The 14,836-nt window shown below is 41.2% G+C and overlaps 1 protein-coding gene across 3 annotated transcripts in view; it reads left to right on the plus strand.

The window, feature by feature from the left end:
* The window catches only part of LOC309695996 (ryanodine receptor 3), a 119,477-nt gene that overhangs the window by 44,009 nt on the left and 60,632 nt on the right, over nt 1-14,836 (plus strand). For all 3 annotated transcript variants that reach the window (XM_082517022.1, XM_082517023.1, XM_082517024.1), the window contains 13 exons: nt 1,084-1,217; nt 1,508-1,749; nt 2,009-2,201; nt 6,984-7,200; nt 7,457-7,561; nt 9,704-9,807; nt 10,642-10,725; nt 11,042-11,201; nt 12,955-13,102; nt 13,353-13,555; nt 13,754-13,928; nt 14,244-14,452; nt 14,539-14,738. In XM_082517022.1, coding sequence (XP_082373148.1) covers nt 1,084-1,217; nt 1,508-1,749; nt 2,009-2,201; nt 6,984-7,200; nt 7,457-7,561; nt 9,704-9,807; nt 10,642-10,725; nt 11,042-11,201; nt 12,955-13,102; nt 13,353-13,555; nt 13,754-13,928; nt 14,244-14,452; nt 14,539-14,738 — 2,174 coding nt within the window. The remainder of the gene's footprint in view (nt 1-1,083; nt 1,218-1,507; nt 1,750-2,008; nt 2,202-6,983; nt 7,201-7,456; nt 7,562-9,703; nt 9,808-10,641; nt 10,726-11,041; nt 11,202-12,954; nt 13,103-13,352; nt 13,556-13,753; nt 13,929-14,243; nt 14,453-14,538; nt 14,739-14,836) is intronic.

The raw sequence follows: 14,836 nt of genomic DNA on the forward strand, positions 1-14,836 counted from the left end.
AGATCTAAAACCTGCAGGACACCGGCACTTGAGGCCTGGAGTTGCCCACCCACGGTTTAGACTGATTAAAATTACTTACAGTATAATTATTGCTTTGTTCCCTGTAGAAACCTGACTCGTTACCCCATTTTTTGTGTACTTCCTTTTGTAAGTAGTTGTTGGCAAGTATAATTATACTAAACTTTCAAATAAAATACATTGAAATTAGATTGATTTACAAAGTAATACCAGAAAAAAAATGTAAAACCCCAATAAAAGCATAAAGGAATAATGTGATGTTTTCTTTGTTTGTTTATGTGTCTGTACGATGAATATGTCACAATAACATGCAACCAATTGAAGTTGTCTTATGACTTATGACTGGCTGCACAACAAATTACTCCTGCTAAGAAGTGCACTAGAACAAAGCATTCAAATAAAAACTGCAAATTAACTTGGTGTTTAATGTTTTTTTCAACAGTTGAAGCACACGACATGTGAACTTCACTGGTGCTTGTGTACCTAACTTGGAAAGAGCAACACTCTTTGCCACAGTCTCCATGCTAAGCTGACCATCTGCTGGCTATTAGCTGTACATACTGTACAGATGAGTGGGGTTCTTCTTGTTGAGAAGGCTCCTGGAGCTTTTCGTAGCCGCGTGCCCCTAACACGAAACAGTCTGTTTAACAGTGAAATAAGATCAGGAGCCGGCCTGGGTCGTAAATCAGCCCGACTGTACCGTTTTGCAGTGGAAGCAGGAGAAAAAGGTCAATGCTAAAGCGTAGGTGTTCTATGCTGTCATCCTGGCCCATTTAGTTCTACAGCTTTGTTAAGCTAACATCAAAAGGGTATTCTTTAACATGTTTTTGTACCCAGTAACAATCGCAGAGTAATTATGCAGTGGTTGCATATAAAGGGACTTTCCCTCCGGCAGCATCCTGGACAGTGAAGTATAATTAGTCATTTTCAGGTGCAGATGCACATCTGGGGTATAATAGGGAAAATGAAGTAAACGTGTTATCATTAGTGAGTGTTAAGTGCTGTTATGGTCTTCCATTAGATGGTGTTGCTTATTATCCCTACCTCCTTCACCTTCTTTTTTAGATACTAGATGTGCTCTGTTCACTCTGTGTGTGTAATGGCGTAGCTGTGCGAACCAATCAGAACCTCATCTGCGATCACTTGCTGCCCAAGAGAGATCTGCTGTTGCAAACCCAGCTGGTCAATGATGTCCAGAGGTTAGAGAGCCATTTATTTATCTTGCTATCTTTCTCCTCCTTGCTTCTCTGATAACTCAGCCCACAGTTATTTCTCTAGAGTCTAAAGCTTACTTTCAATTTATTAATCTGGTGAGGATCTTTTGTGAAATCATTATATGTTTTTTAATCTCTTGTTTGTTTGTTTTTTATCTTAGTAGTTAAATAACTTTGTATGGAATGTTGCAATTTGCTTTTTTTAAGTGAAAAGTACAATATTGTAATTAAAAATGTAACTCTGGTGGTGATGTCACATTGTACTTCTTTGCCAGCATGAGACCGAACATCTTCCTGGGCGTGAGTGAAGGCTCGGCTCAGTACAAGAAGTGGTACTATGAACTCATGATCGACCAGGTGGACCACTTTGTGACCAGCGAGCCCTCCCACCTCAGAATCGGCTGGGCGAACACAAAAGGCTATGCACCCTACCCGGGAGGAGGAGAGGGCTGGGGAGGTAATGGAGTTGGTGATGATCTCTACTCGTACGGCTTTGATGGACTCCACCTCTGGTCAGGTGGGTGGGACAAGCCAGTGTCTGGAGTAACTAAAGCATTAGAAGATGAGCGGTAACCCTGGGTTACAGCCAAGTTGTGTCTAGACAGAACCAGTGCCCTGCAGGGACGATCTCCTTGCCCAGAGTCTGTGTCATTGTGCGCAAATGTGTGTATCCAACAGTATGTGTGTGTGAGAGAGGGAGGTAGAGGTGTGATTTGTGCCAGCACAACTCACTAGGTCGTATTTCACATAGCAGTTTGTGCGTGTGTCCCGATCAGGTCGTATCCCGCGGGCGGTTGCGTCTATGAACCAGCACATTCTGACCTCAGAGGACGTGGTGAGCTGCTGCCTGGACCTTGGAGCCCCCAGCATATCCTTCAGGATCAACGGACAGCCCGTCCAGGGCATGTTTGAAAATTTCAACACAGACGGACTCTTCTTCCCTGTTGTCAGTTTCTCTGCAGGTGTCAAGTGAGTGTGTATTTTTTCTGTTCATATGCTTTATTAGACGTTAACAGGCAGAAAAAACTCATATTTATATATTCTAAAAATTCTATCTTTATATTCTGACTTTCATTTTGTCTTCGAGGCTTTTAGATTAGACGCGGCTTAGAAAACAGGAAAAAAATTCTGTTTCCATGGTGACCACTGATAGTGTGATTGATGTGACTTGAAAATGGAATTTCAAGCTCCAGCAGTTTTCCCACAATTCCATGATCGACTCCGACTTTGAAGAGCACAGTAGCCTTTTGCCACGTTCCCTCTGAGACACCTGCCACAATGTTTGGTCATGTTAAATATTAGAAAATGAATTTATTTAAAAAAAAACGTCAGAGTTCAATCATCATTCATTTAAAAAAAAAAAGTGGTTCATCTGTGTGGCTAAGAAAAGGAAAGAAAAAGGCGTAACGCTCCGCTTGATTTCCCCGTCTCTCAAATCATTTTCATGCATTTTTTTCCACAAATGATGTCACTTTTAATAGCGTCATTGTTCTCACACTGTCTGTATTATCTGACGTGCAGAAAAGATTAATTGAACAATGTGTGTTACTGACCCAGTTGTTACGCTGGTTAACAGAAGCTAGATAAGGAGTTTATTACCACTCACACACACGCTCATGTGCCAACATGCTGCATGAGAATTGCTTGAAATATTAAACAGTTCCTTTTTAAGGGATTTTAGTGTTTTTTTGTGACAGCTTGCTGTTACTTTGCACCTGGTGCAAAATTGGAGCAAGTAGAGGATTGGTTGTTTCTGTTAGTTTAAAGGTTAAAGGTTAAATGTATTTATGTAACATGTTTAAAACAGAGTTGACCAAAGAACAAAGATAAGTGATTAGACAACTAATGATTCATTGGCCCCTTCAAGAGGTCACTGGTCAGTTTCATGTTTTTTTTGTTAGTCTTTGCTGTTGATTGGAAGCCTAAATAACCTTTTAGATCATGAAATATGTTTCTTATTTTACAAGCGTTTCATCTTCGGTCAATGCATTCCAGAGGTGTGGACTCGAGTCACATGACTTGGACTCGAGTCAGACTCGAGTCATTAATTTTATGACTTTAGACTTGACTTGAAAAAATGTTCTAAGACTTGTGACTTGACTTGGACTTTTACACCAATGACTTGGGACTTGAATTGGACTTGAACCGGTTTACTTGAAAAGACTTGATATTTTACCCCAAATATAAAATTTAACATGCATATTATATAGAGATTGAAAATGTGACGTCATTCACGGGTAGAACCGCAAAGGATTCTGGGAACTCGTGGCAAGCGGTACTAGCGCACGCAGGCTTTCAATTAAAATCAGTCACACAGCGATAAAAAGAAACACAAAAATGTCAAGAAGCTGTTGTATTATTAACTGCAATAGCCGGTCGCATGACAGCCACGGGAAGCCGACGGGTAAAGAGATCGGTTGTTATCGGATTACGTCGTTGAAGAGAAATTGTTCGAGCCATGTTTCCGAAGTAACAAAGACGCGACGGATGGTCTGGATTGCAGCCATTCAAAGACCAAATATAACGTCCCAGAACCCTCCAGCTCACAGGTTAGTCTGCTCCAAGCATTTACACGAAGGTCAGTGTTTTTTAGTAGTTAATGCGTCATTTTCATAACATAATTGGTGATATAGGTTACAAGCAAGTCTGGCGCTGAACAGAAATTGTCGCGCTATGCTCCTTTATTTATTGTGCATAAATAGTGAATTATCCTGACACAATATTGCGTTTCGCTTCTGTTATTATGGTACATTGACAAAAACATATACTTTTATTCACAGGATAAAACAGGTTTTTGTATCACTAATTGCCCAGTGCGATTACAACATACAGTATTATTGTCACTGCTACATTTCTGTGATGGGTACCAGAAATTATTTCCACTACTAATTAATTACCGTTGAGCTCAAAGGTCCTATTAATAAACGGTTAAGGAATGTGTATTTATGACGACGATTTGTGAGACTGGTAAACTTATGATACGTACGATGGTCTTTACTTTCTACACGGTGCATTTCAAGGTCCTGCACCCATCCGTCGGTAAACTGTACCTGGGCTTGTTGCAGTGACCTGAAGTTACTAAACTTCACGAGTGTATGCACTCACTCCAAGAACCGTATGATTATAAATATGCATATAAATATGCTAAGATGAGATAGCTGACTTCATCTAACTAGCAAATGTTTTCCAGGCTACGTTGGTGATTCAGTTTTTTTTAATGTGTATGATATTTTTGTCATGCGATTTTAAAGCCGGTCCTACAACCGCATCCAAGAATAACATGCAGCTTATCTCAGAACTGTCGGTGAAAATTATTCTTGGAGCTAGGTTTAATTGAGCTGCATTCTAAAGAGGTGCAATTTCACAATTTGTGTATATTTTCTAAGTTCACTATTTTGTCATGTGTTGAGAAAAACACAGATTTTAAAATTACATGGTCTAATATTTACATTTAGCATAACTGCAACATTATTTTTTCGGTTTGTTTTTTTAAAGACTCGAAAGGACTTGAAATTCAAAGTTTCAGACTTGTGACTTGACTCGGACTTTTACACCAGTGACTTGAGACTCGACTCTGACTTGCCTGACATTACTTGAGACTTGACTTGAGACTTGAGGATAAAGACTTGAGACTTACTTGAGACTTGCAAAACAATGACTTGGTCCCACCTCTGATGCATTCTACACTCAGAAACACTGAGCCATACTAAGGATTGGCATGGACTCAGAAAATGCGCTCAGATGGGAGTTTGTGTGTATCAAGTGTTTATTTTCAAGTTGGCGAATAAGCATATCTAATGTGGTGGAAGTTGTGGGACTGAGCGTGCGCATGTGAGGTCTGGGGAGGATGAGGAACAGAGTTAGCAATGGTTCAACCGGAGGTCGTGATTTGTGGACTGGATTGTGGAACCTGGAAATGGTCTTATTTGAGTGGGAGGTGCTTTGGGGGAGGAGGCTAGTTTCCACAGTAGGGTGGATCGGTGGAGAGTGGGCAGGCAGGTGAGCAGGTGAGTCTTCTCCTTTACAGGTTTGTATTTGTATTGTATCTTTATTTCAGACATATACAGAAAAAAAACCCAATATATACACAACTACACATACTTGCATTTACAAATACGAATATATATGTAAATACACACACACGTATGTGCTCAGATAAAAAATAAATAAATAAAATAAAACAAAGTCTAAATGACATGAAATGACAATTATTAGGTCTGAAATGGAGTAGGAAGAAGTATAACATACTTATTAATCCCTACCCCATGCTCAACATTTTATTGAATGCCACTATTCACCTAATTCCCATCATCACTTACCCCACACAATAAACAAGGAGAACATGTATAAACATAGCTACAGTGATAGATATAATTTAGATACAATTTAGTATATATATACACACAATGGGTGATCAACTTTATCAGTTTCATATTCTTCCTAAAGCAGTTTTCGAAACATCTTTATGAACTGACTAATTCTTGAGCATTGCTGTAGGTCCACAGTAAAACTATTCCACAGTTTTACCCCATAAATAGTAACACAAAAGGTTTTAACCTTTGTCCGTGCTTTAAGAGTCTTCAGATTTAATTTCCCCCTCAATTCATAGTCCCCTTCTTTGTCAAAAAACATCCTCTGTACATTTCCTGGTAACATATTGTATCTGGCTTTGTACATAATTTTTGCAGTTTTATATTTTATAAGATCCATAAACTTCAGAATTTTTAATTTCAAGAACATAATGTTAGTGTGCTCTCTAAATCCTGCTTTAGTAATCATCCTGATTGCTTTTTTCTGAATTTTACATAGTGGTTGAAGTGAAGTTTTGTATGTATTTCCCCAGATTTCCACACAGTATTCCAAATATGGCAATATAAGTGAACAGTAAAGTACCCGGAGTGATTTGGAAGGCAAAAAATGTGTTTCTGAGGTTCCAAGCTGAAGCGGGCACATGTGTCTGAAAGGTTTTCACAACTCTGGAGTTCCAGACATTCCAGAGAGACACGTGATTCAATAGTGCATGAGATTGGTGACTGAAAAGAGTGGAGAGACTTAGGATCGCAAGTTCTACATCAGCCCAGCACACCTGGTAAAGGTGTGACAAGAACAAACCAGACAGGGGACGAGTCCTGATGCCAACCTCACAGCTTATAATAACAAAGAGGTTCAACATGCAAAGACCCTTGAGCTGCTTCATTATTACAGACCGAGTGAAAGAATCCAAATTGTCTACAATTTCATAAAACAGGCTGTTTGGAACAGATTTGTCCTTTTTAGTAGTTGAAGTGTTGTCAAGGTCTGATCTGACTCTTTCATTGGTCGGGTGATTGTACAGCTAACACTGTGTTGACCAGTCACAGCAGAGCGTGAGCGTGTGGAAGCTTGGAATTGGCCCAGTGAACAGGGTGAACGTCTCCACGGACTTAAACGTGCCAGAACATGACAGCCACACATCCTCAGTGCTTAATAATTGAGGGCCGCAGTGAGAATGAGCTTGGTTGCGTCACTGCTACTACTTGAACTGCTATTTTGAGGAGCCTCGAGAGACGGTTTTGCAATGTTTTTTTCATTCACAGAACTAAACGTGTCCCCATTGGAGTAGAACCTGTTTAAGAGAGTTAAGAATAAAAGTAGAGGATTAGTTTTCTTTTCACTAGTCGCTTCTTTTATTAACAGCATTTAATTTTCTTTTAGTGTGCACGTAAAACATTGCAATAAGCCAAGTCACGTGAGCAACTTTTCTCTGGTTAGGGTTCGTTTCCTGTTGGGCGGACGGCACGGTGACTTCAAGTTCCTGCCTCCATCAAGCTACGCACCGTGTTATGAGGCTCTGCTGCCAAAAGAGAAGATGAAGGTGGAGCCGGTGAAAGAGTATAAGAGAGATGTGGACGGAGTTCGAGATCTGCTGGGCACCACCCAGTTCATGTCGCAGGCCTCCTTCATCCCCACACCTGTGGAAACCAGCCAGGTAAGCTCACAGGAGGCGTGCAGGATGGTGATCATGAGAAAAACGCCCCCTTTTTCACAAAGGCTGTGATGCAGTGTGACATGTAAAAGAATGCAAATCAACTGAAAAAATGCTCATCTTGAATTTGATGCATCTTGTGTATTTGTTTAATTTTTCCAAAAGAATTGCATTACTTTGTTTCAACTACTGAGTTTTTTGCATTCTATAGTTTGCACAACTTTTTGGAAAATGCTCATTTGCTTACCTGTTCCTTCAGATTGTCATGCCGCCTCATTTGGAGAAGGTTCGGGACAAGCTGGCTGAAAATATCCATGAGCTCTGGGGCATGAATAAGATTGAGCTTGGCTGGTCTTATGGCAAGGTAAGGGTTAGATTGTTAATGAGATTGTTATTTAGTTGCTTATGTTGTTCTCCTACAAGTTCATCGCTCGGATCAAAAGATAAAAAGCATACTCCATGCCGTTTTCCATGTTTGTGGAGAAATAAACACGACAATTACAATTTTTTCTCGATGAGTGTGACAACTTACCATCACAGAGGCTTGTGTGTCATCTTGCTTTCTCTTTTATAATTTGCGGTTTACACCAAAAAGAGGGTAAGTGGAAAAAGAACACTGTCATTGTTCACATTCAGCGCTTTTCCACGCCACTCATTTACATCCTTCATTCACATCCAGTTTGTTTGTAGGTAGCAGAGTCATTGTGTCTGTGTTCTAGTGTCAGTCATGAATTACAAATTGTTGTTTCACCCAAAGGGCAGAACAGGATGTCTTGGCAATTTCATCGCCTCAATAAACCCAGACTAAAATTTGCATTTTGTTTTTTGTTTTTCTCCTTTTCAAAGAAAAACTGATGGAGTTTCTAATTCTTTAAATGTTCAGAGGGTCAATCAAAACACATGACATAACCCGCTATGAGCCAGAAACCAATCAAAAGGCCTGTCTATATATTCGGAGCAGATGTTGTATCTTTTCTCCTGCTACTGATAGGAATCTGAGAATGTGATTGTATGCTATACTTAGATTGGAAGATTAATGTGAAATTGAGATGAGGCTGTGTTAGTCTGTGTTATTCTTGCCTCTGCTGGCTATGTCCAAAAAATTGCCAGATTAACAGCCAATGTTTTCTATTATTAACTGGCATCAAGCCTGATCAAGCATAAAGACCAGAAGCAGTGGGAAACACCTAGTCTGGATCTGTGGGGCAAGTTCAAAAGTATATCTGACTTAGCTTTTGAGCTCTTTTATCATCGGAGAGCTTATGCTTGAGGTTTTTTAAGCTGAAGTCTCCTGGCTTCACCTGTAGTGATATCAAATTCTCATCTAAACTCCCTAAAAGAACAAATTAGTGTATTTCCCAATACAGTCAGCTGGAAACGCATGCTTATAATTACAGTGTACGCAGTGCAATCAGCAGGCTCCTGCAACAGAAGACAAAAACTGTACCTGATTTAAATTCAGCTCCATCCCACTTCAAGTTCTCCTGCTGTGTTCGTATTGTTTACTCTCTGCTCGGGTCTATTGTAAGTCACGGTTGCACAAGTGGTCAAAAAGAAGGCACGTCCAAATTTAAGTCGGTTATGGTTTCATCTGTTTAACTCCAAATTCTAGCTGATGGCTTTCTGGTTTGTTGTATAGTTACCACAGGATAACGCCAAAGTGACCTGTTTTGCTCTTAAAGGAAGGAAAAACAAGAAACCAGCAACAAGACGCAGCTCTTATGTCTATAATACAACATGAGAATTCTGCGCTAGCTTGTAAGCTTTCACTCTGTCCTCCTCCTCGAAAAATCTTTGATTTAGGACAAAGACAAGTCTGAGATTTGGTAAACAACAATAATAAACTAGTTTTATTGTCAAGGTTGTTTTTTTTGTTTTTTTTTTACATGTGGAGCGATAGCCAAGTGAGTTGGAGTCAGTTATACATGTGGTAGAGGTCACATAGCAGATAAAATAAACCTGTTTTTGCTATTTAGCACTGGTTGCATGTAAATATGAAAGAGGAGATTTCCCATAGTTCTTGTACTATTCACAAAAGAGCTGGCTGCTATTCATTGGACCCACGGAAACAGCTGCATATCTGTACACAGCCCTGCATGTTTTCTTGGTAAACATCCACCATTGCCATGCCACCTCCTCTGAGCAGCATTGCCAAAAGGATTATTTGGCTTAAAGTGCAGCCTCGAGAGAGACGCATTACGCCTCTCACTCGGTATTCCTGCCATACAGCTCTCTGGCTCTGCCAAGAAAACATGCTCTCTTGTCCCTCTCTCATAACATGTTCACTAGAGTAGTCTAATCACTGCAACTAGTAGCACCCAGGACTTAAACCACATGCCCGCCCCCCTTGTTAGTTCACAGTGACAATGAGTTATGAGGCTGTGTATCTCATATGCATAGATCTAGTAGGACTTGATGTACATATGAATGCAGAGCTGCTGAACAGCAATGATGAGAACGTCAGGAGGTGTTTGATATGTGTGTTTTTTCTCTGTTTTCCTCACAGATAAGGGATGATAATAAGCGGCAGCATCCGTGCCTGGTGGATTTCTCCAAGCTGCCGGAAACGGAAAAAAACTACAATCTGCAGATGTCAACGGAGACTCTGAAGTACGGCGAACATGATGGATTGTTTTTGTCTTCATGGACAACACCTCTGTTATAAAAATAGCCTAAAAAACCATATCTGACATATTATTCTCAGATAATGCATTTTCTTTTTTCGTTGGATTTAAACTATGAGGAATATCACAAGTTTAGCTAACAGTTCACTGATCTCATAGTAAAGCTGAAGCGATGACGTGCTGTAGTTTAGTTGTTAGCACTGTTAGGACTTCTTAGCTTTTCTTTCTCTATTGGAAAAACACACACCAGCTACAAGGCTGTGGGCATTCCCATCCTTGACAGAGGTTTCCGCAACGCTGGCTCCACGTGTAGGATGACCTGCCTGTGTTGAGATTGTCATGCCCCATTTGATGAATAAATGGAGTATCTATTGCTCTAGACTACCAGTAGTCCTCTCTTCTTTAGAGAGACCAGGCTTTCAATACTTACACAGAAATGTGCAAAATGGAGGGGTAGGGTTAAGGTGGAAAGGCCCATCGCAGGTGATTTACATAAATGCTCTTCGAATCAAAAACATAAATGCATGCCGTCATTAATCTTGATCTGCTGCTTTGGGAGACACATCTGGGTGACAGGGACGAGTTCCTGAAAGACATCAAACTCACTTTTACTGTCGCTCCGTCCGATCACGAGGTGTGATTCACTTGGCGCCCGTTTCGTTGCCGTGGGTATTGCTCGGTCTTTCTTGTGTAACAGATTAGGACACGCGTAATTTAACCCATCGTGCTCTGTTTGGACACATTCAGCAGCCTCTCTGGTTCTTTGCATATACTGTCAAATCAGTTTGTTGGTCACTGTGGTTATTTTTTTCCCCTGCAGGACTCTGCTGGCCTTAGGCTGTCGTATAGTTCACATGAATCCAAATGCTGAGGACTCTCTCAAAAAGATAAAGCTCCCTAAGAAGTAAGTGGGTATGATTATAGCAGCGATGCGAGCACACGCACTACTCATGATATCGATTGTACATCACACAATTGGACAGTAATGACTAGGCCGCTCTATAGTAAGACAGTAAGAGAAATGAAATGAATCAAAATATTTGGTAACCCAATCACAGATCATCCAAAAATGTCCAGCAGTATAAGAAATAAAGGATATTTATTGTGTTTACTGCCATAGAGATTCCCATCAGGCTGTAAATGTAACTAAACTGGTCCCTGTGGTTTAACTGTATCCATAACTGGGGGAAAAATTCCTTTTTCATTGTTTTTTCCTGTAGCTACATGATGTCCAATGGTTATAAGCCGTCCCCTCTGGACCTGTCCGATATCAAACTGACTCCAGGGCAGGAGCTGCTGGTGGACAAACTGGCAGAGAACGCTCACAATGTGTGGGCCAAGGACCGGATCAAACAGGGATGGACATACGGGATTCAGCAGGTATGCTCAAATCCACCAAAGAATCGACACCTTCGCCAGACATGTGAACAGCGCTGAGGTTTGGTTAGAAGTGAAAGACGAATAACAACCTTAGATCACTGTGAACACATCTAGGAAAACACATGCTTTAATGTTCAAATTTGATTGAAGAGATTTAAAAAAAATAGCTTCTCAGAGAACAGGTACATTCAAAAGCAGACATTGTTGCTCTAAAGTGCTTATGAGTGCATCCCTATAATCTAAGAGCAGCAGCTTTACATTGTCCAGAGGTCTGTACAAATTACTCAGCCAGAAAGTACGTAATGTTCCTGGACATCTGGTGCACGTCTGTCCGGTTGTTCAGTCTGACGTCACTAGCCGTGTCTGGGTCTAAACTCCGCTGCAGGTCCATATATCAAACGATCACTATGGCATTACTGAGAGTTAAAAACTGTCTAAAGTCTTTCATCTTTAATAAAATGATCAGCGTTCTGCTCTACCAGGTGTAACAATTGAGTTTAACATCCAGGCATCCATGAAAACGGAATTTATGACATTTAACGGAGTTAGAAGTTAGCAGGGAGTTAGCTCGCTAGCTTCTATCTAAATACAATATAGCATGTCCTGACTGCGGGGTTTTGGAAACAAATTCAAACGTACAGCTCTGTTATCACTTCCAGCATAAATGAAGACAGAAAACTAAACAGCAGTGACGTTTGTAGGGTTACTGAAGTTGGGCTAGCTGGTATATAATGATGTGCTACGTGACCGCTAGCGACACAGCTATGTTAGCATAATATAAACAAGCTAACTTTTTTTCCACTCGATAAAAGTTAACGTGAGTGTTCTCGGTGGTCAGGAACAAATGTAATCGCATGGCAGGATGCTGTAAACGGACCAAACTTCAGCCAGGAGAACAACTGATCCATCCACAATACGAGGTTAGTCATTCATATACTGCTGCATGGGCTGGGCTGTAGTTACATCCTAAGGTTTTAAAAACTGAGCTTAAATAAATGATTAGCGGTAATAAAAGCCGAGGCAGGTCAACAGTGATCACTGACTGTTTTAGGAGCTTTTTGAGATCAAAAAGAAGAAAATACAAAACATTAAACATGTTAACAACACAAAAGCCATATTAAACGCTACTACTACTAACTACTACTAACTACTTTGGACCCGGAAGTAGGATTCGTCACGTCATCACTGAACAACCGGATACAATGTGCTGGGAAAATGCTGCAAAGAAAGAAAAATCTGTTTTCTTAATATGTGGAAGAATACGCTACTTTTGCCTGCTCCCTTATTCACAAGGGGTTGCCACAGTGGGTAGCTCCGCATGTTTGAGTTGGCAAAGCTTTTTTATGCCGGACCCTTTTCCTGACAAAAGCCCACTGGGATTTGTGTCTCCTCCCGGGATCAAACTGGGGATCTTTTACTTGTCAGGGAATTGTGTAAACCGAAAGGCTGATTTTGTTCTATTTCAGCTTTGTCTGTTATCTTCTCAGTTTCAGACCAGTCTATAGTTCACTTGTGGATTTGTTAACTAATAAAGTAGTAATATTGGACACATAACCAGCTGCAGAGCTTCAGCTACAAGCTCATCAAACAAACCTGAAATAAATAAAAGAAAAAAACTCTAATTTAAATTCACAAATCTGCTTTACAGCTGAATGAAATCCCTTCATTTGCCTTTCAACTGGTGGGACAAATGAATGTTTTTAAAAAAGGCTTTAAACTTTAACATTTCTCTTGCTGCTTCTCCTCCGTGCAGGATCTTAAAAGTAAGCGTAACCCTCGCCTGGTTCCTTATGCTCTGCTGGATGAACGCACCAAGAAGTCGAACAGGGACAGCCTGCGGGAAGCTATCCGCACTCTGATTGGCTACGGGTACAACATCGAGCCCTCGGACCAGGAAGGCGGTGAGTTTCACCCATGAAAGTGTGCTAATCAAAATGCCCAGAAGTTCAAATTATACAGTGCATAATAAAATGCTCCTTACAAAGAATAAGGATAAAAAAATATGTCCTGATATGGGACTTTGCCTTCCATCTCCTTTCAGTTTAGAGTGAAAGAGAATAGCCACATGAAATTGCTGCCTTTACCTACAGCCACTGGGTTTTTGCAATTAATATTTCCATTGCTTCTTATTATTCTCCTTTCACCCAGCAGGACAAGTCTCGGAGCGCCTCAGCATTGATAAGATCCGCTTCTTTAGGGTAGAGAGAACGTACGCAGTGAAGACCGGGAAGTGGTACTTCGAATTTGAGGCCGTTACCGGTGGAGACATGAGAGTGGGCTGGGCCAGACCTGGGTGTAAGCCAGATGTGGAGCTTGGCACAGATGAGCTTGCGTTTGTCTTTGATGGATACAGGGTAAGCTGTCAACCAAATCTCAGTTAATCCCAACAGCGTATTGGTGAAGTTCACGTAGACTACTCGAAAAATGGCTTTCGCCCTTTATTCTTTCGTATTTAAAAACCTATTTAATTATTTGGTGTTAAGCTCATTTAAAGTAGTTGCTCACATTGTGTGTATACTATATGGTATTCCTTGTGTCTGTACTGTGCACAGGGCCACTGCCTGAACATGGGCAGCCGGCTGTTTGGGCGCTGTTGGCATGCTGGGGACGTGGTGGGCTGCATGATCAACATGGAGGACAAGTCCATGATCTTCACTCTGAACGGGGAGATCCTGATCACCACCAAGGGCTCTGAACTCTGCTTCACGGACTTTGAAACTGAGGATGGTGAGAAAGAGCGTGTATGAATGTGGCTGTGAGGAGCTGTTGAGCACACGTCCTTGCCATCCTGCCCTCATCTTTTAAAGCCTTCACATGTAGAGCAGAAGGCTTTATCCCAGAACAATCATGGTGGTGATATAAGTTAAAATTGAGCGGCTCCCTGTGTGGAAATCAGCCGTATTTGAAGTGCCACTTGTAAATTGCCTTTTGCAAAAGCTGCATTGATGTTCCATCCCTCCTGCCGTGTATTCTTAAAGACTTCTTTCTCTCCTCCTCCTTTGCTCCCCCCCTTTGTCTTTATGTCCTTTGTCTGTCCTGCAGGGTTTATTCCAGTGTGTAGCCTCGGTCTGTCGCAGGTGGGTCGTATGAACCTCGGGAAGGATGCTAGCACCTTTAAGTACTACACCATGTGCGGCTTGCAGGAGGGATTCGAGCCATTTGCCGTCAACATGAATCGAGAGGTCACAATGTGGTTCAGCAAGCGTCTGCCTACTTTTGTCAACGTGCCGAAGGACCACAACCACATTGCGGTAAGAAAGAAGAAACTGTGAAATTGTTAAAAACGATTGAATTGGCCTAGACGATGAACGCGAAGATTGTTATCGTTTGTTTGCAGGTAACCAGGATCGACGGCACCATCGACAGCCCTCCTTGTCTCAAAGTCACCCACAAGACGTTTGGGACACAGAACAGTAACGCAGACATGGTGTTTTGTCGTCTGAGCATGCCTGTGGAGTTCCACTCCGTCTTCAAGATCAGCCCTGTGGTGGACATGAACGGTGTTCATGAGGAAGAAACCCTTAAAGTCAAACACAGGTGCTGAACTTCCCAAAACTGTGACTTTAAGCTCTTTTGCGAGAAAACCTTGAATCCGACATGTTATCTGCTCGCTAATGACTTTTTGAATATGGTTT

The sequence above is a fragment of the Aulonocara stuartgranti genome, assembly GCF_965226115.1.
Source record: "Aulonocara stuartgranti genome assembly, chromosome: 19".
In the NCBI taxonomy this organism is placed as follows: domain Eukaryota; kingdom Metazoa; phylum Chordata; class Actinopteri; order Cichliformes; family Cichlidae; genus Aulonocara; species Aulonocara stuartgranti.